This window comes from Eulemur rufifrons, chromosome 7 (assembly GCF_041146395.1).
Source record: "Eulemur rufifrons isolate Redbay chromosome 7, OSU_ERuf_1, whole genome shotgun sequence".
In the NCBI taxonomy this organism is placed as follows: Eukaryota; Metazoa; Chordata; class Mammalia; order Primates; family Lemuridae; genus Eulemur; species Eulemur rufifrons.
Window position 1 is genome coordinate 155,716,770 of NC_090989.1, and position 26,945 is coordinate 155,743,714.

The window sequence follows — 26,945 nt, forward strand, 5'->3', positions numbered from 1 at the left end:
CATTTTTCAAGAAAAAAAATTGTAAATAGCTTCTGTCTACCTTATTCAGAGTAGCACATTCTTGAATTCAGGTTCATTTCATCAGGAGGATATAGAATTTCTTCATTTAAGGGTTTTAAAAACAGACAAAACTAAACAATTTTTAAGAGATACATACATAAGCGGTGAAAATATAAAGGAAGAAAAGGATGCAAATAAAGATTGTGTTTACCTGTAGGAAGTTGAAAAGGACTATTATTAGGGAGGTGCACATGATAAGATTCGAGGGTGAAGACCAAATGTGGTGCCCTGGTGGGGATGCCGTGGTCATCGTTTAGAAGCACATCTAGAAGAGTTGGTGATGTTTGGGAGCTAGGTCTGTTGGAGGGAAGGCAAGGAATGTGGTACAGTAATAGTCACACTTATAGAGCCCTTACTAAGTACCAGGTGCATTAAATTCTGTAATAACCCTTAATAGATGACTTTTTCCTTTCTCTCTCTCTCTCTCTCTCTCTCTCTCACACACACACACAGGAAACTGAGGCACAAAAGAAGTTAGTAAATTTGCCCAAGGCATTATAGTTGGCAGAGTTGAGATAGAAAACCAAGCATTCTGACTCTAAAGCCAATACTCTTACCCACTATACTATTTAATACATTGTCTCTACCTTAAAAAAATTATGAAACTCCAGAGCAACGACTAGTAGTAGAAGGCAGGAAATGTTCTGGACAAATTTTACAGATTTTCTTTCTTTCTTTTTTTCTTACTGCTGGATCAGCACAAGACAGATTGTTTATGATAGTGATGACCTTGAGGGGTAAATGGGAAGTATGAGAGTGAGTTTGTGTTCTTGTTTAAAGTTCCCAGCTTTTTTTTCCCAGTAGATAAGACAGAGCCATTTGAAAGGACTACAGTAATCCAGAGGTAGGATTTAATACAGTGCAATGGCTCCACTAGGGAATTCCTGGATGCCCTTGGTATTTCAGCCCTGTTTGAAAGGACGGAGCCTGCTGCATCTCTAGACAACTTAGATGCAAATATGCACCTTCTTCCTTTCTTTGATGCACCAGGGTGACTCAGATCCTGAAGGGACTTGGTTGACAGGGCAACTACTATCATTTCTGCCCTGTATGTCCTGTCACCAGTATGAAAGCTGTGAATGGACAGATGCTACACTGTAGTCAAGACACAAAGCTTTCTCCAGGGCATTTTTCTGCTGTGGAATGTGTTTCATTTCTTATCACTCTGGGAGATGTATAAATGGTCTAGCTTTTGTGTTGATTCCGAGAGGGGATTATTGTACTAGGGTAGATTTGGCTGGTTCTACTTATTAATATTTAAAGTAATAAATAGCGGTGAAGGCTGTATTGAGACTGCTTAACTTTGTGACCCACAGCAACCCACTTGGAGTGGGGGGATGGAGGAGAGCCTTTTATAGTAGAGATTATTCAATTTCATTTTTTAAAAAGGTAAAAATATATTAATATATATGAATTTTTAAATTATATATTAAGGACTACTAGATATTTAATGAAAAATATAGCAGTTCCTGGCCCCATCGCTCTCCATTCCCGATTCTTACTCCACACTCTTTTTTTCTAGCTCTTAGCTATTTTTTCTGATATTTCATATTTCTAAATAATATTGTTTTAATGTATATCTTGACTCTTTCTATTTTAGGTATCATTTAATGATCTCCTTATTATAGAAGATAAGAGTTAAGCTCTGAAGGCCCTTATCCCTACACATGTACTCTTCCCCACCTTCAGTACTTCCAGACTAGTTGTATCACCATTTTTTGAATTGATATCCAGTTGCTAGTATTCCTGTGTAACCACTTTCTAGTATAACAAACTAAGATTGTATTTCCTTTCTTGTGTAACTTTGTTTTTCTTATAATTAATACTTGTTTCTTTCTCCTTTTTCTTTTGTTTCTTCTGTTTTCAGTGTTTCAGTTTTCCAGCATAAATGAAAATCTTCTTCGAGTATGTTCAAATTCTTTAGGTATTTTATCAGTTTAATTTTTTTTTCTCTCAGTTATAGCCTGTATGGAGCCTTGGCACCTCCTTTGTTAATCTGGCCTGAGAATTCTTTGCTTCTCTACTAGGTCCCTTTGTTTCTTAGGTTAAATCACTATCACTTTAATTCTTGGTTTCCTGAGAAAAGTGTATGGGAGAAATTTTCTTTTTTCCCCCCAATTTTTAAAGCTTTTTATTTTGAAATAATTATGGAGAGATTTTCTTTTTGAGATCTTACCTATTTAAAATGTATTTAGCTTACCCTTACCTTTGATTGATAGTTTGGTTGGATATAAAATTCTTTGTTACAAATAAGGTAGAGATTTTGAAAGCATTAGTTCATTATTTTCTAACTTCCAGTGTTGTTGAAATGTTCCTGTCATGTCATGTCCCAGTGACATTCTAGTTCCTGACCTTTTATTGACAAGTTATTTTCCAGTGAAAATTTAGAATCATCTCTTTATCCCCAGTGTTCTGAAATTGTACAATTATGTGCCATAGTTGTATTTTTTTCATTAATTAAGCTGGCTACTCATCCATCTGTTTGTAGTGGAAACTCATTTCCTTCAGTTCTGGGACATTTACTGGTATTACATTTTTGACAGTTTCCTCCTCTTTGTTTTAACAGTTCTTTTTTTCCTAGAATTCCTTTGTTAGGGTTGGAATGATTCAATAATTTTCTTCCCATTGTATTGCATTGCTTCATTTTTTTTTTTTTCTTTTTTGAGAGAGAGAGAGGGTCTTGCTCTGATGCCCAGGCTGGAGTGTAGTGGCACAATTATAGCTCACTGTAGCCTCAAACTTTCAAACTCCTGGGCTCAAGTGATCCTCCCACCTCAGCCTCTCAAGTAGCTGGGACTACAGGTGCATGCCACCACACCCAGCTGATTTTTTTATTGTTTTGTAGAGACAGACTCTCTCATGTTGCCCGGGCTAGTCTCAAACTTGTGGCCTCATGTGATCATCCTGCTTTGGCTTCCCAGAGTGCTGGGATTACAGGCGTGAGCTACTGTGCCTGGCCTGCATTGCCTTTTTGTTCTATTTTCCGGCAGGATTTCTCAGCTTTGTGTTCCGTCAGTTTGCTATTCTTTGTTTTAAATTACAGCTATCCTGTTTTTAACTTCCAGTGCCCTTTTGGGTTTCTTGAGGGTTTCCCCCTTTATTATACCCCTATTATTTCTTTGAAATGTTCTTTTACTCCTGGTATTGTATCTTTTTCCTCCAGTTTGCATTTTTTCTGGTTGCTTTGTTCTCTTTCATTCACATTGCAAGCTTTCCTTATTATATGGTGTTCTTTATCCATTCATATTTAAGAATAAAGCATTAAAATGTTAATAGAAAGCTTTATAAGTAGGGCCAGTATTTATTAATTGGTGGACATTACTGTAGGGTGATCCGAAGAGGGCCTGGCTTTTCATGAAAGAAGTAGAGCAGCTGTTAGTATTTCTGGATCTTTCCCCTGGGCCGAGTTTTCCTAATGAGGAATCGTCCATTCTCCTTCATAGGAAGGTATAGGCTTGGCTGTTAATATTTTGGGAGCTCAGTGTGGAAAGGGCACTGGAGATGGTACTGTAATACTATTTACTACATACTCTTTGACTAAGTTTTTGGTTCCTAACATGATACCCCTATCCTCAGCTCTGGTACACCCCAATGTATAGACTCTGTTTTAACCTCTGGAGAGAGTAGCTATCAGGTAGAGAAAGCTAATCATCTGGAAGGATGGGATGAGGATGGTAATCTGAAGATCTTACAGCCTTTTTAGAGACATTTAACTAATTCTTCTGTTTCTGTTCCCCATGGACACCCTTCAGACCCACCACACCTGCATACACATTTTCAGAGGTTCCTGATACCTCTAATTCCAGAGCCTTTCTACAGAGGTAATGGGCTTACTTCTTTTTGATTTCTTCCCACCCTTCCCACTTATTTTCCCCCCATTCCATGGCTTAGTTTTTGGTTTTATATTCTCTGACAAGTCATCTACTTTCCAGCTTTCATCTTTAACATTTAGGGGAGGAGGTAATTGTACACGGGAAAGATTGGGGCTGATGTCTTATTGGTCTTCCTATCTAAGAAGAGAAGCCTACAAATTAAGGACTGCCTTTAAGTAGAGGCATGTTTTGTCTTGTGTAGAAAGGCTGACTGTGAGCCTGAGAATGCCTCAGCTGTTCACTGCCTCTTGTTAGGTAAGTCTACCCTTTTCAGAGTTGTGAATGGGTAAGCCAGGTAGGGTGGCTCCTCTAGTCCATGCCTGTAGTCCCAGTTACAGCTACTTGGGATGCCGAGGCAGGAGGATCCCTTAAGTTCAGCAGTTCAAGGCTAGCCTGGGCAATATAGCAAGACCCTGTCTCAAAAAAAAAAAAAAAAAAAAAAAAAGCCACAGCAACCAGAATTGTGACTGGGTACCCTTGACTTGAACAACTACAGCCTCCATTTTTCATATCACTAATATTTTCCTACCTTTGACTTTAATCTCTTATCAAGATCTGCTCTAGGGAATAGAATATGATTAGCTTACTTAAACTAAGATAGACTTTCGAAAGTCTTAGCTCTCCTGTAAATATTTGTGTTGTAAGAGAAGATTCAATCTATAAGACTGAGATATTTGGGCTGTCAAGTCTAAGGGAGGATGTGTTTGGATTGGGGGTGAAGTGAGGTTTGCATCCTGGCCCCTGAAAGGTGGAGGAAGGAGTAGATATGTATGCCAAGGAAATAAATTGTATAGACACATTCCCATATTAGTAAACAGAAAATGTCCACATTGCTTGTTTGTATTTTTATTTGTTGCAAATATGTGCTTGAAAATCAGCACAAAATAGCTTTGGTTTATGTATTTTTTCATTTCACAGAAATTTCTGTCTTTTGTACTCAGTTGCCAACTATGTTTTTCAACAACCTAAAATGTAAGTTTAAATTCTTGGGTTTAAAGATATTTTTAGCATACAGGTCATGAGGGTTGCAAGTAGTGAAGTTTAGAAATTTTTACATTATATTGGGATGAATTTTGGAATATAACAAAGCATTTAGAATAGGATTAGAGGTTACTTCATGATAAGAGACTTGATTATTAGTAGTAATGGAAAAAAATACTGGACAGTTTTGAATAAACAAACTCAAAGTCTTAATGGTTACCTTGTTTAAAAAGAAATAAAGTGAGGAAATAAACCATCTACTTATGTATAAATGAAGGAATGTTCAAAAAGAAGAGGTAAAATGGGGAAAATCTGGTAATCTTGCTGTAACAACTTGAAATTTAGTGCAATGCTTATCTTTCATTAAATTGATTTTCATGTAAAGTTTTTGGTACTCATGGCAAGATGTTTATTTTCTTTGAGGGGAATTGTATTTCTAATGTAATTTTCTTTCAGTTAGACTTCTATAATCCTATATTAACTTATATAAGTCTTTAGGCATATGTAGTTTTAAAATAAAGGTGTAACATACTTTGCTATGAATACCCTATAACTTTGCTCATTTTTTTTTTTTTGACTCAGAGGCATTATTTGTGGCACAACCTTCCTTTCCACATTGGGTTAAAAATAGTTAAGTAAAAACTATTTTTAAAACAGGAGCATTAAAACTCACTGTATTTTTTCTGCAGAATTCCATGTTTCACAATGATGAGGCAAATTCTGCTTGGCATGGGGTTGCAAAGTAGTTTAATCATTCTAAATTTATGGTTTCTGCTGACTCTTCAGTATGCCTTCCAAACACTCTGTGACTGATCTTGACAAATATTAGTTGGTAGAATTTTTGGAGAGGCTGGAGGTGTTGCTGAGATGAGCTATAGATTTTTCTTCCTCCTCTCCTCCGGTTCCTCTTTTTCCATGTGGAATTTTCCTGCTTTTATTTTAGCAGTGACAGAAACTAGGGATGGTTGTGCCAGAAAACAAAATTTGTAATCCCCACCTAATAATACCATTATTTCAATCCACTGAAGAGCAGGTCTCTAAGTAGAAAAGGATTGTTTATCCTGAGTGAGGTATTCATCTATCTTGTGGCATAAAACGATTCTAGGTGAATTGTGTGCTCTTGTGCTAGTTTCCCTGATTGCTCACCTTGAGTGGTTTATGCTCGTTTCTGCTAATAAACCCAAGCGTACAGCATGGTATCAGAGCGATGTTGGTGGAGCCTCCAATGGTAGGGCCTCTGATCAAAGAGGTCATTAGATTGGCTTAGAAAAAGAAATTGTAATCACATTCATTGCAGTAACAGTGCTACTTTCTGATTATATGATCCATTTCGTTCTTAGTGCATCTTTATACAATAGCTGTAGGATATTTCCATCTTTTTGTATTTAGAAACAATAACTGATTTTTCTATTGAAATAATATTGTATAATTGTTTCAATTACCTACATTAAAAGCCATCCACAGTTTAGTGGCTTAAAACAACTATTATCTTTCTTTCTTTTCTGGACAGAATGAGCTCATTTGGGCAGTTTTCACTAAGGGTTTCTCATTGTGCTGCATTCTGATATTGGCAGGGGCTATCGTCCTCTGAAAACTTGACTGGGCCAGGCATCCAAGATTGTTAACTCACACAGTTGGGACTGCTTACTAGAGTGCCTACTTGTGGCCTCATTATGTAGCTTGGGCTTTTGACAGCATGGCAGCTGGATTCTGATAGGGAACCTCCCAAGACATGCATTCCAAAATGCAAGAAGCAGAAACATCCAGAATAGTTAGTAACTAATAACTGGCCTAGTTCACTGCTGTCATGTTCTATTGGCCAGAGGAGTCTCAGAGCCTGCCCAGATTCAAGGGTATGGATACACAGACTCTACCTTATGCTGGAGGAGTGTCAAAGTCACATTATTACAAAAGAGTACTTGGCATGGGAGATATCATTACCTTTGGAAAATATTGTCTGTGAAACTCCTGATTTAAAAAGTAAATAACTGTGTATAATGCCCTAAAATACATTAATGTATTCTTGCATAGATATTGTATGTGTGTATGCATGTTTATATGACATATTGTGTGTGTGTATATATATAGTATGTGTATGTATATGTACATGCATATGCATAAATATACACATAGTGTATACATACTGTCTTAGTTCCTTGGGAATGCTATAACAAAATTTCATAAATTGTGCAGTTTATAAACCACAGAAATTTATTTCTCACAGTCCTACCTAGAGGCTAAGAAGTTTAAAATCACGAAGCTGGCAGATTCAGTGTTTTGTAAGGATCCACTTCCTCATAGTTGGCACTTTCTCAATTGGCCTTCTGTGGTGGAAGGGATGAATGAACTCCTTTGGGCCTATTTTATATGGGCACTAATCCCATTCATGATGGCTCTGCCCTCACGACCTAATCATTTCCCAGAAAGCCTCACTTCCTAATACCATGCCTTAGGGTTAGGATTTCAACATATGAATTTTGGGGGGACACAAACATTTGGACCATAGCACATACATATATGTATATTATGCTTCAATATCAGTATACTTCACTATATTGATGAGAAAAACCCACCTCACTTTTAATTAGTGATCACAAATCTTAAAACTACCTAGCAATTGAACTATTAGTACCTTTCCTCTATCAATTCTAGTTACCACTCCCTAAGAAACTGTTTTACATTGTTTCTTCTATTCTCAAACCTCAAACATCTCCTTTCACTCTCCTCACTCTCCGCTGATGATCTTTTTATTTCTCTGAAAATAAAACAATAAGAGGAAAAACTTAGCTTTCCTATCACCAAATCTCCCAGCTATCTTTGTCATTACTCTTGTTCTATGCCTTCCCTTTTTGTGACAATATATAAAGTATCCAGCCTCTTATCTAAATCCAACCCTCTCCTTTTGTCCTGGGACCCATCTTGTTATGGATATTCAAGGATTTAACCCCTACATCATCACATTTTCCCTCTGTACTAGATCATTCCTTTCAGCATACAAATAAATAGCCTGAAATTTTGTCCCATTAAAAAACAAACAAAAAAAAAAAACAAACAAAGAAAAAACAAAACCGGCCGGGCGCGGTGGCTCACGCCTGTAATCCTAGCACTCTGGGAGGCCGAGGTGGGCGGATCGTTTGAGCTCAGGAGTTCGAGACCAGCCTGAGCAAGAGCGAGACCCCACCTCTACTAAAAATAGAAAGAAATTATATGGACAGCTAAAAATATATATAGAAAAAATTAGCCGGGCATGGTGGCGCATGCCTGTAGTCCCAGCTACTCGGGAGGCTGAGACAGGAGGATCGCTTGAGCTCAGGAGGTTGAGGTTGCTGTGAGCTAGGCTGACGCCACGGCACTCACTCTAGCCTGGGCAACAGAGTGAGACTCTGTCTCAAAAAAAAAAAAAAAAAAAAAAAAACCCTCCCTTGACCACACAACCCTATTCTGCTACCCCATTTCTCTGCTTCTGTTTACTGCAAATTCTTCAAAAGAATCGTCTGTACTCTTTCTCCACTTCCTCCTCTCATGTTCTCTCTTGAACTCACTCTAACCCTTTTATCAAAACTGCTCCTGTACGGGTCAGTGATGGGCACCCCAATGCCCAATCTCCTGGCCAATTCTTAGTCCAAATTTATTTAACTTCTTGGTACATTTGACAAAGTCCTTGTTAAAATCCATTTTCATTTGGCTTTTGTGACACCATATCCTCCTGCTTTTCCTCTTACCTTATTGCCTACTCCTCCTTAGTTTCCTCTGGTAGATACTCTTCACTTTCTTGACCTGTAAATGTTGGAACTTGATGTCAGCCTTAACATGTCCAAAATTGAACTTAGTTTCCTTCGTCCAGATGTGCTTCCCAGGCCAGAAAAAAATGAGTAATCCTTTATTCCATTCATATCCCACAGTCAATCTATCAGCAGATCCTAGCACCTCTACCTACACAACGTGTCAAAACTCCAAACACTTTCCAATATCAGTATTCTTACCTTTATCCAAGCAACTGTCATCCTGTCAATTGTTGCACTACATAGAATTGTGCTTGGAAATCTTGCATTTCTTCTTTGACTTTTTATGGTTTATCGTCAACAGAGCACTCAGAGTGATGCTGTCAAGACTTAAAGTCATTTCACATCACTCTTCTCCAAATCTCCACTGACTTCCCATCTTTCTCAGAGTAAAAGCCAAAGCCCTTAGCATGGTTTACAAAGGTCCCTGTTTAATCTGTTCCCTGCTGCCTCTCTGTTTGCATCATCACCAATCTGCCCCTTGTTCACTTTGCTCTAGGCACACTGACCGCCCTATTCTTCCTGAACGTGCCAAGTTCACTTCTATATCAAGGCCTTTGCACTTGTTTCTTATGGCTGGAAAACCTCCCCAGTTTTATTTAAATGCTGCCACCTTACTTCATTCAAATCTATACTCAAAATTCAGCTCCCTAAGAAGTCTTTCCTTGACCACTATCTAAAGTACCTTTCCCCACACCTCAGCCAGCCCACCCTTGGCCACTCACTGTTCCTGCTCTGCTTTAATTTTTCTTGTTAGAACTTGTCACTACTGCTAATTATTTATTTGCCTATTGTCTTTTTCTGCTCTCTAGAACAAAAGTGCCATGAAAGCAGACTTTGGGGTTTTTTTTTTTTTATGCACACAGGCACACATATCTATTAATATCTATACACACACACACACACACACACACACACACCATAATTTGCAGCAGTGACTTCTGATCACAACAAAGTTTTAGAACTTAGCAGGTGCTTCATAAGCATTTGTTAATTGGGTGAATGAGTGAATGCTTGTGTATACATGCATGCAATGGACTATTGTGTATGCTTTGATAGGAAAATAATTCAGCTTTCTTTTTTGGACTTAGGTGGCTTTGTTTTATCAATAAGAAATGCATGTGTTGGAAGCAAATACCACATTGCTTATGTTGCTTATCTTCAAGATTCCCATTTTCCAGATGATGCAGTTTGGTTAGGCCTTGCTGCTTTTTGAGCTGGCAGGAAGTTGTGAGTTCTGCCGTTTTGCCAACATTGTGTACTATCAAGGTGCTTAACTTTTCTTTATCTGTTCATCATCTGAAGAAAGGATAAGAAGTTATGTAATTAGAATGCATGATTCCTCAGGTCTTAAAAATAATTTCTCTAAGATGGACCTTTAAAATTTCATGTTCCATTTGGTGATTTAAGTAGTATCATGTTCTGAACATTTTAATCCTAAGATCACTGCCACCTAAAAACACTAGCTGACTCTACTGTTTTATAATTTGCTATATAATTTTATTTACATCACCTGACTCAAGCTTATTTTGACAGAATTTTTTTTGGGGGGGCGGTAAATTCCATGTAGGTATTTGCCTCTTGTGCATGTTGCTCTGTCTTTAAAAGCATTATTTATAAATAGGTTACATTCCAAAAAATTTAATTATCATACAAAATTACATATACTCCTCTATAACAGAAACAGAAAACTAAAGATTCTAAAATCAAGATTTCACTTGTGAGCAAATAGGACTTGAGTTCTTAAATTTATGTATTTTAAGTACATCTCATTTCTGAAGCATCTACTCTCCGGGCACTTTTTTTCTTGTAAGGTAAAAACCACTGTAATGTCCATAGTTAAGTTCACTAAGATATTTCCACTTAACTCTTAAAAAGATAACACTTTTCAATTTAATCATGTCCCATTCATTTATTTTTGTTGCTGCTGTGATTGCCTTGGGGGTCTTCTTCATAAATTCTTTGCCTAGGCCAATGTCTGTAAGAGTCTTTCCTACATTTTCTTCTAGAATTCTGATTGTATCACGCCTAAGGTTTAAGTCTGTTATCCACCGTGATTTGATTTTTGTGAGAGGTGAAAGCTGTGGGTCCTGTTTCAGTCTTCTACAAGTGGCTAACCAATTCTCCCAGCACCAAAAGCTTCTGCACAGCCAAAGAAACAGTCCAGAGAATAAACAGACCACCTACAGAATGGGAAAAAATTTTTGCATACTACACATCAGATAAAGGACTGATAACAAGAATCTATTTAGAACTCAGGAAAATCAGCAAGAAAAAAATCAAGCAACCCTATCAAAAAGTGGGCAAAGGACATGAATAGAAATTTTTCAAAAGAAGATATAAAAATGGCTAACAAACATATGAAAAAGTGTTCAACATCTCTAATCATCAGGGAAATGCAAATCAAAACCACAATGAGATATCACTTAACCCCAGTGAGAATGGCCTTTATCAAAAAACCCCAAAACTTAACACATGTTGGCGTGGGTGTGGAGAGACAGGAACACTCATACACTGCTGGTGGGACTGCAAACTAGTGCAACCCCTGTGGAAAGCATTATGGAGGTATCTTAAACAGATTCAAGTAGACCTGCCATTTGACCCAGCAATCCCATTACTGGGCATATACCCAAAGGAAAAAAGGTCATTCTGTAACAAAGACACATGTACCCGAATGTTTATAGCAGCACAATTCACAATAGCAAAGATGTGGAAACAACCCAAATGCCCATCAATACATGATTGGATTAGTAAACTGTGGTATATGTATACCATGGAATATTACTCAGCTATAAGGAATGATGAAGATACGACATCTCTATGGTTCTCCTGGAGAGAGTTGGAACCCATTCTATTAAGTGAAGTATCCCAAGAATGGAAAAACAAGCATCACATGTACTCACCAGAAAATTGGTTTCCCTGATCATCACCTAAATACAAATCTGGGAATGACACCAATTGGACATCAAACTGAGGTGGGGGGTGGGGGAGGGGATGGGGGGTATGCCTACACAATGAATGCATTGCGCACCGTTTGGGGAGTGGTTACACTTGAAGGTGCTGACTCGGGAAAGGGGGGGTGGGGAAAAAAAATATGAAACTATTGTTTTTAACTTGCACTGTTCACTTAATAATTTATCATGAATATTTCCCATATTATTTCATATCATTGTACAAGAAATAATGTATACATTATGAGGACATACTGTATCTAACAAGATATACTGTTAGACTCTTTGATTCTGTAAAATTAAATTGAAAAAAAAAAAGAAAAAAAAAGATAACACTTTTTTTATTAAACTGAAAAGACTAGAAATCTATGACACTGTGGACATAAACTTTTTAAAAAAGCTAATTAGGAAGTTAGATGAGGCCTAGAAACCAGGAGTGAAATTCTCATCACAGACTGTGGCTTCGTATTGAAACTTCAGTTGTTTCAATATAGGCCAGATGATTCTCCTTCTTCCTCTCTCAACTTGAGTATCCCTCCTGGAGAAACCAGAGATGTTGCTGGATGGTTGAAATCTTTGCTGTTATGTGCACTGCAGCTTCTGTCAGAGGAAACAGCTGTGGGCTCCTATATAACTCTTGTTCTGATTAAGTTTAGTAACTTTGATTTACTAGAAAATGAATAGTCCAGGATGGAAGAGAGATAAATGGCGCTTTTGCATGATCCAAATCAGTTGTTACTTTGTTAGATGTCACTATGTAGCAATTTTTAGACAATAGGAACTAAAGACTTTAAGATTTTTAAGTAAGCTCCTTTTTACAAATTGCCTTAGTGATTCAGAGAAATGAGCACTTTTCACAGTTTAACTCTTTCTCTTTTTCTTTTCATTCCCTTTCCATATTCCTTTTGTATTTCACCCAACACCAAAAATGCCCTTTCAGAAACACAAAGTAGATCTTTTCTACAAACTACGCCATGTGATGAATGAACTAATTGACCTGCGAAGGCAGCTACTATCTGGTCATCTGACTCAGGACCAGGTGCGGGAGGTTAAGCGGCACATCACCGTGCGCCTGGACTGGGGTAATGAGTAAGTATGAATATTTAGGAATCTCTCAGTTTCATTTATGATAATTCAGTCCTTATAGAGTATGCACCTATACAAAGTTTCTCTTTAATTATTGAAAGACAATGGTATATTCTCCACTAAGCTTTTATCATTTTTGCTAGAGCAGTTGTTTCTTTTAGTTAACAAAGGATACTTGTTCTAGTCACTGAAACTCACTCACCCTCCATTTTCATTTCTGGAAAATAAGAATTAAAGAGTTGTAATTAAAGAATCCTCTGGGGCTTCTTCCAGCTCAGTTTCTTGATTCTAGACCTCCTCCTAATCAGTGCTTTTTAAAAATGCGAATTTGGTGTCTTTTGCATTTTATAGCCCTACAGTGAATCTGAATAAGCATAATCTACAAATGAGACTGTCTCCATTTGTACTTCAGAATATTCTTAACGACCTTGTCATTCAGTAATAGTTCTGCATTTATACAGTAGGTATGATGATTTGCTGTTGCCATACAAGTAAAATTCTAAGACTCTGGCATGGGAAGTTAGGATAGATAGTATTCAGATTTATTTCTTCCTAAAATTAATAATTGATATAATTTTCAGGTGCTTTCTTCTCATTCTCTTACAATTGGGTCCATTGAACTTTGAATTAACCAGGTTGCCTCCTACTTAAGATATGCATATACTTTATGTATATTTAAATATGTGTCTTTAGCTCCTTATCCTTTTAGGACAACTTTGAACTGATAGAAAACAAAAAGAATGGGAGGGGATTCATAAATGAGATTTATGAACCCAATCCTGGGAGATAGAAAGTAGATGGAAGATTAATGACAGAAGCAGCCCAGTATATGTGGAGGAAAACAGTATGTGGAGGAAACCTTAGTTAATGAGGGAGCCAGTTTGCCCTGTACCTCCTGGAATCATGGAGGGTAGGAATAGGCCTTGGAGCTTTATTTATTTATTTTGGGGTTTTTTTGTTTGTTTTCCAAGCTGGAACACTCTTCCTGTTCCTTTCTATTTAGCTTAATCCTGCCCCATCCTTCACAGCTAATGTCAAGTCTACTTTCTTCTGCAGTTCACATTTTTTTCCCAAATTTTTATGAAACAGTGGAGAAAAAATTATTGAAAGTAGCTGAAAATTATAAATTGTTCAATAGTACCTCAAAATATTTTTAGGTAAAAGGGCAGTTATAGTCAATTAATTTTGCCATATTTTTGTCATTTATGTGTGCATGTGTATGTACTTATTTTCTGCTGAACTATCTGAAAACAAGTTGCAAATACAATGCCACTTTACACCCAAATTATTTCAGCATACATCTCCTGAAACAATGACATTCTCTTAAATTACATAATTTTATTAATAAGCATAATAAAATTAACAAAAATATTCACAAAGGATAGCAGAGTGGCATATAATCAACCATGAATATATATTTCTAAAAACTAGGAATAACAATTAATATGATATGCACTGGGTTATTTTTTTCTACCTTAAATATTTTTTGGCTTTTTTTTAAATTTATTTTTTAATTTCAGAATATTACAGGGGTACACTTTGGTTACATATATTGCCTTTGCATTGCCCGAGTCAGAGCTACAAGGGTGACCATTCCCCAGACAGTGCGTACTGCACCATTAGGTGTGAATTTACCTATTCTCTTCTCCCTGCTCCCACCTGCCCTATCCCCAGTGAATGTTACTTCCATATGTGCACTTAAGTGTTGATCAATTAGTACCAATTTAGTGGTGAGTACGTGTGGTGCTTTTCTTTTTCTTTTTTCTTTTTATTTCAGGATATTATGGGGGCACAAACATTTTGGTTACATGTTATACCTTTGCCTCACCCAAACCAGGATTAGAGTTGTGCCCTTCCCCCATAAAATGCATCCATTAGTTGTGAGTTCACCCCCCCAGCCCCCCACCAGCCCCCAATGAATATTACCACTATGTGAGCACCTTAGTGTTGATCAGTTAGTGCCAATTTGATGGCAAGCACATGTGGTGTTTATTATTCCATCCTTGTGATACCTCACTTTGGAGGATGGGCTTAAGCTCTATCCAGGATAATATAAAAGGTGCTAGATCACCATTGTTTTTTGTAATTGAGTAGTATTCCATCATATACATATGCCATATTTTATTAATCCACTCATGGATTGAAGGGCACTTGGGTTATTTCCATATCCTTACAATAGTGAATTGTGCTGCCATAAACATTCAAGTGCAGATGTCTTTATTATAGAATGTCTTGTTCTTTTGGGTAGATGCCTAATAGTGCTCTTGCTGGATCAAATGATATTTCTATTTTTAGCTCTTTGAGGTATCTCCAAATTATTTTCCACAGAGGTTGTACTGATTTGCAGTCCCACCAGTAGTGTAAGAGCGTTCCTCTCTCTCCACATCCTCGCCAGCATTTGTTCGTTTGGGACATTTTATTTTATTTTATTTTTATTTCAGGAAATTATGGGAGTAAAAACATTTTGGTTACATGTTATGACTTTGCCACACCCAACCATGATTTGAGACATGCCCTCCCTCCCCCCCCCCCCACCCGCACCACAATGCTCTTTGGGACTTTTTGATAAAAGCCATTCTCACTGGAATTAGGTGATTTCTCATTGTGGTTTGTATTTGCATTTCCCTAATGATTAGGGATGTTGAGCACTTTTTCCATTCTTGTGTTACTTTACTTTGAAGAACAGGCCTTGGAGCTTTAAAAAGGGGCTTGGCTTAAAAGTGTGTATAAGGAATAATTCACCCCAATCAATGAGCAGAAATCTTGGCCAGGTGTTTCCCCTTCAGATAAACAAATACAAAAACCAACTGGGGGAAAACTGGGAAATAGGAGTATAAACTGGAACCTTATTTTAAAACCATGCACATTCCGGCATTTAGGAGTTTTATTTTTTTATATTATTTATTTCAGCTTATTATGGGGGTACAAAAGTTCAGGTTATATATATTGCCCATGTCCCACCCATCCCCCTGAGTCAGAGCTTTAAGCGTGTCCATTCCCCAGACAGTGCGCATTGCACTCATCATGTAGTTATACCCCATCCCCTCCCCCCACCCCCCACCTCAACGCGATACCCAATTGGTGTTATTCCCAAATGTGCACTTAGGTGATGATCAGGGAAACCAATTTGCTGGTGAGTACATGTGGTGCTTATTTTTCCATTCTTGGGATACTTCACTTAATAGAATGGGTTCCAGCTTTCTCCAGGAGAACAAAAGGGATTGTATATCACCGTTATTTCTTATAGCTGAGTAATACTCCATGGTATGCATATCCCTCCCACTTACCAGAAGGGAAACTTGCCAGTCATGTACAGAAAACACCCGATATTTCCTTTACTGCCTTTTAAATCTGAATGGACAATCAAGTATCACCAGGTGTTTGAAGAAACCCTTCCACAGGGAAGAGGGAGGCCAGGATAAACAAACTACCTGGGCCCAGAGGAAATAATGTGTTCCCAGAGATAATTGAGATTCATAAAGAACTTCAAAACAAAACAAAAGAAACTCCTCTAATATCCTCAGAGAAAATCAAGAAGATCCATTATGTAGAATAAGATGCCATGAAAAAGGAATGGAGAATGTGACTTCCAAAATAAAACATTCATAAAGAAAAAATAAATTCTATGTAATATCCAAGAAAATAAAACAAAAAGGAAATAGTTGAGAAGAGATGTTCAATGCAGAGGCTCAATCCAGGGAAGTCTAATGTCAGACATTATACTTTCCAGAAAAAGAACAAAGGAAATTTTAAGGAAATAATAGAGAATTTGAGCCAAAGAACAAGAATGTTAGGATTAAAGGGCCTGCCAAAATACTTATGATAATGAATGGGAAAAAAACAAAACAAAAAATCACAGTGAGACATATTAAGATATTTCAGTATTCCAGGGATGAAGAGAAGATCCTTAAAAGTTTTCAGACAGAAAAACAGATCCTCTTACAAAAGAATAAGAATCACACTGGCCTGAGAAGTTTTATCATTAACACTGGATGTTAGAAGGTAATTAATATCTTCAGAGTTCTGTGAGGAAATAATTTGTCAGAATTTTATAAACAACCAAGCTATCTAATTAAGTTTGAGGCCCAAATAAAGCTATTTTTCAGTATTTAAAGATGCATATAAGTTACCTATCATGGACCCTTTCTTAAAAAGGGACTTGAGGTTGTGCTCCTGCAAAGTGGAAGAATAAATCAAGAAAGAGGAACTGTTCATTAGTAGAAAAGAAAAGAGTACAACCTTAAATTGGTTATATGTGACCTTTTTGAAGTGACAACATCCTATCCTAGTTTGTTTTGTTACACGCTTTCATGACTGTTAATAGGGTTGCCTGGTACACACTACAGACTGCTCGTATAATAGTATATAACATGCATTCAGGTATATCATGGAACAGACAGTGATCTCTAAATTTAAGTTTGGAAAATAAAAACCTAGTGAAATACAGTGTGTTGACTTATAGTATAGCTACTGATTCTGCCCTTCAACCCCAAATACTACTATGTTATAAAATGGTATCACTGTATTTATTTATAAAATCAGTAACAGTAATACAGTAATTGCAAATATAACATTACTATGTGCCTAGCAAATTTGTACACTTGAACTGATAACACTAATAATTGTGTGATTCGTTAAACAATGGAGACCAGTAAATAAAGAAGGGAATTGTTTTAGAAATATTGGTACCTGTACTTCTTTATTATAAAACTTGGAAAACAGATTTTGTAATCAAATCTGAAAACTTAATGACAATAGTTTAGAAACAAGTTCAAATTATACTTGAAGAAGGTAAGAACATTATAAAAACCTGTCAGTAAATTATAGGGCTTTTCCAACTCAATAACTTTTCCTCAGTGATGTCTGTGTGTGTGTGCGTGTGTGTGTGTGTGTGTGTGTGTGTGTGTTGGAGGGGTATTGATATGTCCATTTTATGTCCAAAATACGAATAGGAAATACCGTTCCATTCACCTCCCCACTTCTTTTCCTTTCTTTTCCTTCTCCCTAGTTCCTCCTATTCCCCCTTCCCTACTTTTTCTCTTCTTTCTTCTTCCCTCCTTTTTTCCTTCTCTTGCACTCTTTCTCTCCACCACCCCCTTTCCTCTTTTTCTCATTCTCTCCTTTCTCCCAGAGGAAAATATGGCCGCTTAAAAATCTAAACAAGAACTTTGTAGATTTATCATTATTAAGAGAAAAAGACACATTACCTCAAAACTGATGGGACTGTTCTCTCTGCTTGTTGCTTAAGCTTACTCTTTAAATTTTTCTTCCGAAATAAGAGATGTATACTAGAAAAAATAAAGTCATTTCATGCCATTAGGTTATGTAAAACAAGCTGTTCCACACAAAAGCTGAGCACAGGTGATTATATCCATTGTTCCCATTTTATTCTGATAGTTCCATATGTCTTGTTCCACCATACTTTTATTAATGCCATAAGATTCTGAAGCATGGCACATATTGACATGTGGTGAAGGCATCAATCAATGTTTGCTGAATGTATTTTAATGTTTTAATTGATGTAATTAAATATTAATCGTTATATGACTTTAAACTTTTATGCCTTTTCTGTAAGCATAAAACATTCATTACCTTAAACATTTTAGCTCTGCCTTTTCAGAATCTATTTCAGAAACTAATAGTTTTTAATAGTTTATTGATTACATATATCTACATCACTGTGGCAAGTGCAGGGTCTCACTTATATGCACTGTTATAATGAAATGCTATTATGCCTTTCTAAGACAAGAGCTCCATTTTAGCCAGTGAGGAAACTAAATCTCAGAGGCACTTTTCCCAGCATTGTATGGCAAGTGGTAGAGCTGGTGTTTGTCCCTAGAACTGATCTCAAAGCCCATATATTTTATATAATACCTTACCATCTCTCTAATTATTTGTAAGTGTGAGTCTTAAAACCAGGCAAATTGTTGCCAGTATTTCTAGTCCTTAGGTTATTTGACCTTTGTTTTGTTCTCCATGCATGAATATTGCTATGTCCCATAATATATATCTGATTAACATTCAGTTAGAACTTCCAAGGATATAAACTGAACTAGTCCTATACTCTTATTTAGAGTTTAAATTAAATGTAGAACTCTCCATATCTAGGTAAAAACAATTTTTGTTTCCTGATACTAAGACTTTATTTGGCTAAAAATTTGAAAATTCAGACATGAAATTTATGTAACTTATGCTTGTTGGCCTATGTATAGACTCACTGCATAAGTAAAAATTATTAAATTGTATCAGAGAGAAACTAACACAATATTGTTCTTAATTATGAATTATAATACTGGAAGAGCATAAAACAAAGTTATGTTCAAATTAACTAGTCATTACCTCTGCTCAAGTGTCCTATGCAGAGAATAAGTCAGTTAATATATCCACTCCAAGAAAATTTTAAAATAATTTGTCTAGTGATAAAATTTTAATTTAATAGTTTTTACACTTTCTATAAAGATGTTGGTATGTTTCTTCTCAGTCTCCAATTCATCACTACAATAAATATAGCATAGCTAAGTTAAAATTGCATTAACTCAGAAGTGACATAGCCTACTTGATCTCTGCCTTAGAAAAATACCCAAGTAAGAAATATTTTATTCTTAGAATAATAATTTAAGACAAATCACTAATAAATATGTAATTCTAGATCTTTTATTCTTACTTTCTCTCCTTCTCTGTCATTTTTTTCTCCCTCCACCCCTTTTATACTTTCTCCCTGAGATTTTCACATATCCTAACCCATCCATTTTGCTTTCTTCCCACTTAGTATATGTCCTTCATCAAAGGAATTGCTCTCAGAGTAAGCAACACAAGCAGTAGTTTACTTTGTAATATGCAGAAAGTACTCACCCAGTGATAGGATCCAAAAAGGTTTATGGCTCAGTACTTTCCCTTTAAGGGCATGGAAATATTTTCTAGCTTTAGGACATCTGAAATGAGCAGAAATTTCCAAAGATGTCTCAGGGTTCTTCTGATACGTGGTGGTGTGCTCCCTGATCAGTGTCTTGCCCTGTTTATGCAGTCTAGGTTGGCTATGTTTAAAGTACATATGGTCAAAATCCTTCTGTCAAGTTTTATGTTCAATTGACTGACTTTCTCACACACACGCACACCCACTCATACACTTTGTACATCTGGTTTGCTCATCATACCCTGCACTTACTACAGTGCCTGTACTTAGAAGGGACTATGTGAATATATTTGAGTAATAAAGTGGATTAGTTTTCATGCCTAGTAGACATTTATTAACCAACTGGTATTAGTTTCCTTCTGGGTTGATGTATTCACACAGAATCATCTCTCAAACTAATATGACTGAATTGATTACCATCACTTGTAGCCTTAGTACTTAACTTTCATAGTTATTAGTAGAAGGGCAGCAGGTATAGTGGAAATACCATAGGTTTGGAGGGAGACTGACCTAGCTTGAGATAAGCCCATCTCTGTTCCCTTAATAGGTGACTTAGTTAACCTCTCTGGGCCTCAGTTTCCTCAGTTATGAAATGGTTCTAATACTATCTACTCTTCCCATAGTGCTTAGAGATGATATACATAAAGTGCCTAGCCCACGTAAATGTTTGGTAAAGGGTAGCTTTTATTAGATATATCTTTTTATATATTACAGAAACATAAATATGCTGTGCTTTCATTAGTATAGTTATTATCTGTGTGGTCTTTTTATTATAAGCATTAGAAAAGGCACTCCCTATAAGAGATCTTAACATCTCCATTTTTTTCTCAACTGTTTCTGGGAGAGAACTAAGTCCTAATGCCCAAAAGCATCCATTGTATGTTATTAACTTCAAATTATTTTCTATTAATATGTTCTGTGGTTTAGATGAAGAACTCCAGAAGAAAAAGATGAAATAGAATATAGAATATTTATAAAGAATACTTAATATTCTTTTTTTTCTTTCAAATTATCATTTATTTCTTTTTTTTTATTTCAGCATATTATGGGGGTACAAAAGTTTAGGTTACGTATATTGCCCTTGCCCCCCAACCCCCTCCCCAAGTCAGAGGTTCAAGCGGGTCCATTCTCGAGACAGTGCACATCGCACTCATTATGTGGGTTTACCCCATCCCCTCCCCCCCCCACATCTGCCTGACACCCAATTAGTGTTATTCCCAAATGTGCTCTTAGGTGATGATCAGTGAAACCAATTTGCTGGTGAGTACATGTGGTGCTTATTTCTCCCTTCTTGGGATACTTCACTTAGTAGAATAGGTTCCAACTCTATCCAGAAGATTCTTTTCATTACATGAGTGGATTAGTAAAATGTGGTATATGTATACCATGGAGTATTACTCAGCTATAAGAAATAACAGTGATATAGAATCTCTTATGTTCTCCTGGATAGAGCTGGAACCCATTCTACTAAGTGAAGTATCCCAGGAATGGAAAAATAAGCACCACATGTACTCACCATCAAATTGGTTTCCCAGATCATCACCTAAGTGCACATTTGGGAATAACACTAATTGGTTGTCGAGCAGATTGGGAGGGGAGGGGATGGATGTATACCTACATAATGAGTGCGATGTGCACTGTCTCGAGAATGGACCCGCTTGAACCTCTGACTCGGGGGGTGGGGGGAGCATGGGCAATATACATAACCTAAACTTTTGTACCCCCATAATATGCTGAAATAAAAAAAAAAAAGAAATGGAAAATTCAAAGAATTCCCTATAGAGATTCAGGGCCTTAGAGAACTCCACCTGAAAGAATGTAGGGTCAGGAGTATGTCCCTCATTTGCTGCTGTGTCCTCAGGTTCAAATGAGCTTAGCACAGAGTAGGTTCTAATAGGTATTGGAATGAATGAATGAGTGATCAATCATGGGTGAGTATTAACTATTTTTGTGAAGATTGTTCACCTAGCAATTAGTAAGACTATTTTAGAAAACTCAGCTCTATACTACATCTGTATATGGATATACCTACATGTTTGCACCTCTGCTTGTGTATGTCTATTTAAAGAGTTTTTTTATTTAGACACTGTGTTTCTTTGATCACAATCCATATACTTTGAGCCATATTTTGGCTCATGATGTAATGTAGTGATAATAATAATGTAGTGATAATAATGTAGCCATTCACAGTGCCCGGCACTGTGCTGAGTGCTTTACATGGATTAATTCTTATCACAGCCTATGATAATAGATTAGACAATATGGTTTGATGGAAGAGCTAAGGTACACAAACCAGGCAATCTGACTCCTGATTACTCCTATGCTCCTGATTACTCTGGTGCACTGCCTCCCTTTTCCTTCAAGATAGAGGTCATGTTGACCATTCCCTGCATTTACTGACACTATTCTTGGAATAAACTGTAGGAATAAATAACCAAGAACCTCTTTTTCAGGGTAAAGTTTACAGTGAACATGTATTGCTTCTCACTGTGCAACATCTCTACCTTTTTCCAATGAGGGCAGTCACTAATTTAATTTTTGCAAACTACTCTTCCTTCATTGAAGATGATCTTAGCAGAAGGAACTGTCTTTGGTTTTTACCAAATCACCCGTTAATACTTTTCTTAGTTTTCAAGGTAATAAAATCAAGAAACTGAAGGGTACTGTGCTGTAGCTACTTCTAGAAAAGGGAAAACAGTCTGCTCTCAGGGGAAGGTTAGCATGATGAAAAAGAACATTTGCTTGACTCAAAACTACTGCATTCCCCATATCTTACACCATTGCTCTGGTACATGACAGGTCCTCAGAAAGTATCTGTGGGGTGAGTGGATGGGTACATGGGTGGGTGTTTGACTGGATATGCAAGCTAAGGGTTCCATAATGCTAAGACGGACTTCTCCCAGATGCCAGTCTCCAGACAGGCTCATCACTGTTTGTGGTGCACTACCACAGAACACATACATCCAATCCCAGCTCTACTGACTTAGATGCCATCTGTATTTTTCATAAGCTACTGTATCTAAAACATTAATTTTCATTAGATTTACACAGTCCTTTTTTTGTTTCCTAATTGCAATACTTAGACTATTCTGTGTATCTATATTTGGACCTCCAATGGTTAACAGAATATGTATGAAATGTTGTCTTTTTTAATTTAAAAAAATTTAGGGTGATTACAGATCATTTGGAAAATGCTTTCAAAGATCAGTTTTGGCTGGGTGCAGTGGCTCATGCCTGTAATCTTAGCATTCTGAGAGGCTAAGGCGAGAGGATCCCTTGAGGTCAGGAGTTCGAGACCATCCTGAGCAAAAGTGAGACCCTGTCTCTATTAAAAATAGAAAAAGTTAGCTGGGTGTGCCGGCACGTGCCTGTAGTCTCAGCTATTTGAGAGGCTGAGGCAGAAGAATAACTTGAGCCCAGGAGTTTGAGGTTGCAGTCAGCTATCATGATGCCACTGCACTCTGCAATAGAGCAAGACACTGTCTCAAATAAATTAAATAAAAAAAGATCAATTTTATAATTTTAGTTTCCTAATACACTAATATGATCCTTCTAATCTTTCCACTGTTTACCACACATAAAAATATTTGAGATCATATCTGTAAAATCTTTATAATTTAAAATAGCTTTTTATGAGAAGAGGGGTAGAAAGGGATATGCTCCAGCTCTCTGTAGTTCTCTGTAGACACTGCTGTCTTTTCATACTGTAAGTGTTAGAAGCTAGAGGCCTGAAATTATTTCAGAGAAATTAAGAATAGCTAATAATACAAGTATAGTGCACACTATTTGGGTAATGGGCACACTAAAAGTGCCAACTTAAGCATTATAAAAGGTATCCATGTAATAAAAATATTTGTTCCTCCTTAATATTTTGAAATTATTAAAAAATGAATAATGAGACCAAATAAAAGAATAGATAATAAGAGGTGATAAGAATGAGTCTTTCCTTTGATATAAGAAAACAGGATCTCAGTGACAGAAAAATAAAATCTCTTACAGATTTAAATTCAATTAACTTCAATAATGAAACAGATTCAAAGGCATAGTTTTATCATAAAACCGTAGACTATTGTGGATAAGGCCATCAGTCTATTATTGATCTCATTATGTAAAACTGAGTTACTTTTAGCATTTAGTTCCAAAAAATGTATCTTCTTTATAAACTCAGGTTTTTCTATTAAAGAATAATGCAAGTGTTTCTTTTAATAGAAAAACGTGAGTTTTATCCTTTAATAGAAAACTTTTTTTCTTGCCTATGAGAAAGTACACATGTAAATCTTAAGTCTTAATCATAGTAATCATTTTATCTTGTTATTAGTATGTTTGCTTCTAGCTTCTTCATATAGGTTTGATTTTCCATGTTTACTTTACCAATCTTACTGCAATTTGTTTAGCGTCTTCAGATATTTTCCTGTAAACAGGGTCTATAGTATAAATAAAATAAATCTGCATTTTGGTGTACACCTGACTTTATTTTAAAAGAGTGGGAGTTTTATGTACAGAAAGAACCTACAGAATTAATGTTGCTAGCATGTTCTAAGAATAGTTCATAATCTAGATGAAGAGGGAAAAAAATGTTTCTCTTCCCATAATCCTGTGGAATATTTTTGCCAGACACAATTTCATAACTCTTGTTTTGGGGTGGGATGGTCACAAAGCATCTCTGAAACACTAACAACAAATACAGACTCTCTCCTCAAAAAAAAAAAAAAAAAAAAAAAATCATACATGAACACACACACAAACTCCTCTAGCAGTTTCAGGGATCCACAACCCTCTGACTCTATTGAACTCCAGGTTTAGAACCATTGTCCTGGGGTGTCAGAAAGGAGCTAAAATTTATTGAATGTAAATTATGGGCCATATCAGAACCCAAGAGTTCTATGTCCAGCATTATTTCCACTGTCTAATACTTCCACCTAATCAGTCATTAATTACCATTAGTTCTTTCTTCCTGCCCAAAGTACCAGATCTTCTTGATCGTGTCTTGAGTAGTAATACACTTGGATTAATCTTCTATTTAATGTTTTTTACAATATTGGTGCTAATACATGGCCAAGTCTTTACCAATATCAGTATTAGTTAGATTGAAAATGAGATAAAACTCAACTAAAACATATGTCTCTTTGAGTTTAGTATCTTTAGGAGGTGATTTTTGTGTTTGACTTTGAATTATAAATCTACTCAGATCCTGAATAATGTTTTCATCCTAATTAAAGTGATGCATGACTGAAGCATGAACATGGTTGTAGATTGGGGAGAAATAGAAAAATAAACATAACTTGTTGATGATCTAAAGAAAACCCATCCTTAGTGAACCAAGCACTCTTTATAAATGTGAATACTGAATGAAACCTTTTTACCATCATAAGTGGAACTGCTTGATGACTAGAATTATGTCAGTGTTAAAATCCCTAGCCTCATTCATTTACCAAAGGTAAATACAATTAGATGTTTCTGGATAATACTTGTCCCTGCTGGGGCAATGTCTGAACCTCTGTCCACAAGATCGTGGCAATTATGGGTTCCCAGGCACATAAACACAGGTGGGTAATCTGAGGGCATGACATGCTGAGTGTCTTTCTCTTTACTAGGCATTTGGGCCTGGACCTGGTGCCTCGGAAGGACTTTGAAGTAGTGGATTCGGACCAGATTAGTGTCTCGGATCTCTATAAAATGGTAAGAAATCTAACATGGGATAGTTTGTTCCTGCACAGCTCATTTTTTCTCTTTTGTTTATTTTCCCTAATTAAATTATGAAACAATATTACTCAAATTGTTGCTTTGTCTCTTTCCCAGTGTACTTAAGGGATCTTACTTATTCTGACAGTACATATCGTGCTTGCTTTCCAAATGGAATTACAGTGTAGAAATGCTGGGGTTAATGTACTGTTTAGGGGTCACTTCTCTTTTGATTTTGCTGGTGAGATAGAGCTCCTTCAGCCTGCAGCAGTTACTAAAGTTATGTCTCTTTCCCCTATCTTCTTAGAAAAGAAGGTAAAGCTGGAAAGAGCCAATTATTGGATAATGCAGTAATTCAACCTGGAAATAATATACCAGTCTTTCCAGAGAGACAGAGCCTAATAGACACTTAGCTGTCTATTGGTTATTATAAAAATCTATCGAGTTGACTAATGACCATAATTACACTTACAGGCTGGATGAGAAGTAACTAAAAGAAAGGTACAATATTTTTAAATAAAACAAATAAATAGCAGAAACCTAAGGTAAAAATTAAGCTTAGACTGAGGTACTGGGTAAAACCTCACTTTGAGGAGTATATATTCATCAAGTATATATTGGTGAGAATTAGAAGTTTTAGAATCTCTTTAAGAAAATGTAGTATTTTAGGGAATATAGAAGGTACCAAGTATGTTGCCTGGTGGAAGACCTAACGAAATTTGACTAAACAATATACAAATAACATATCAGTTGCTTTTGCATATTTACTTGTATATATTTACTAGTGTACACAAGCATTTGTGTACAGTTGATTTAACTGTGCTCTATGCAGTATATGATATATATGAGACACAGAGATTAAAGCTGGCCTGACATGGTGGCATGCACCCATAATCACAGCTACTTGAGGCAGGAGGATCACTTGAGCCCAGGAGTTGGAGACTAGCCTGGGAAAAATAGTGAGACCCTGCCTCTGAAAAAAAAAAAAAAAGAAAAATATAAAGATAAACAAGACTTATCTCTTCTCTCAAGAATCTTACCATCTAGGGTGTTTGTTCCTAATCCCTTCTGGGTCATGGAGGATCGGATGAAATTTCCTCCCAAGACAATGCACATATCATTTGCACACAGAGTTTTATAATCAACTTTAGGTAATCAATGGGCAGTTCCTCCTCATGTTTGCTCCTGAAGCCCATGCATGGACCCCATGTTAGAAACTCTACTATAGTGGAGTCAATAGGCCATAAACAAATAATTGCCATATATGTGCTACATTACATAATTAAAGTATACACTGATGCTGTTAGAGGCAGTGACTGATTTCCTGACAATAGTAAAAGAGAAGGGAAGACTTTCCAAAATGGTACACAGCATAGGGAAGAGACAGTTCCAGGAAAATACAAGACATTTAATAACTTTGGCATGGAGGTATATTTTAGTGAATGAGAGTAAGGCCAAGAGGGAGGCAAGAGCCAGATCATGAAGAGCTTTTTATGTCCCAAATTGGACTCTATGCAGTAGTGTGATAGAATCATAAGAGTGGCATGATCACATATGGACTTCAAATATTGACTCTGTCTATAGCAAGTATAAAATGCAGAAGACTGGAATCAGGGAG

General features: G+C 36.5%; 1 protein-coding gene across 1 annotated transcript in view; it reads left to right on the top strand.

The window, feature by feature from the left end:
* The window catches only part of DOCK3 (dedicator of cytokinesis 3), a 599,641-nt gene that overhangs the window by 333,290 nt on the left and 239,406 nt on the right, over positions 1 to 26,945 (top strand). Inside the window, exons 6-7 of the mRNA XM_069473668.1 lie at positions 12,587 to 12,735; positions 25,240 to 25,324. Coding sequence (XP_069329769.1) covers positions 12,587 to 12,735; positions 25,240 to 25,324 — 234 coding nt within the window. The remainder of the gene's footprint in view (positions 1 to 12,586; positions 12,736 to 25,239; positions 25,325 to 26,945) is intronic.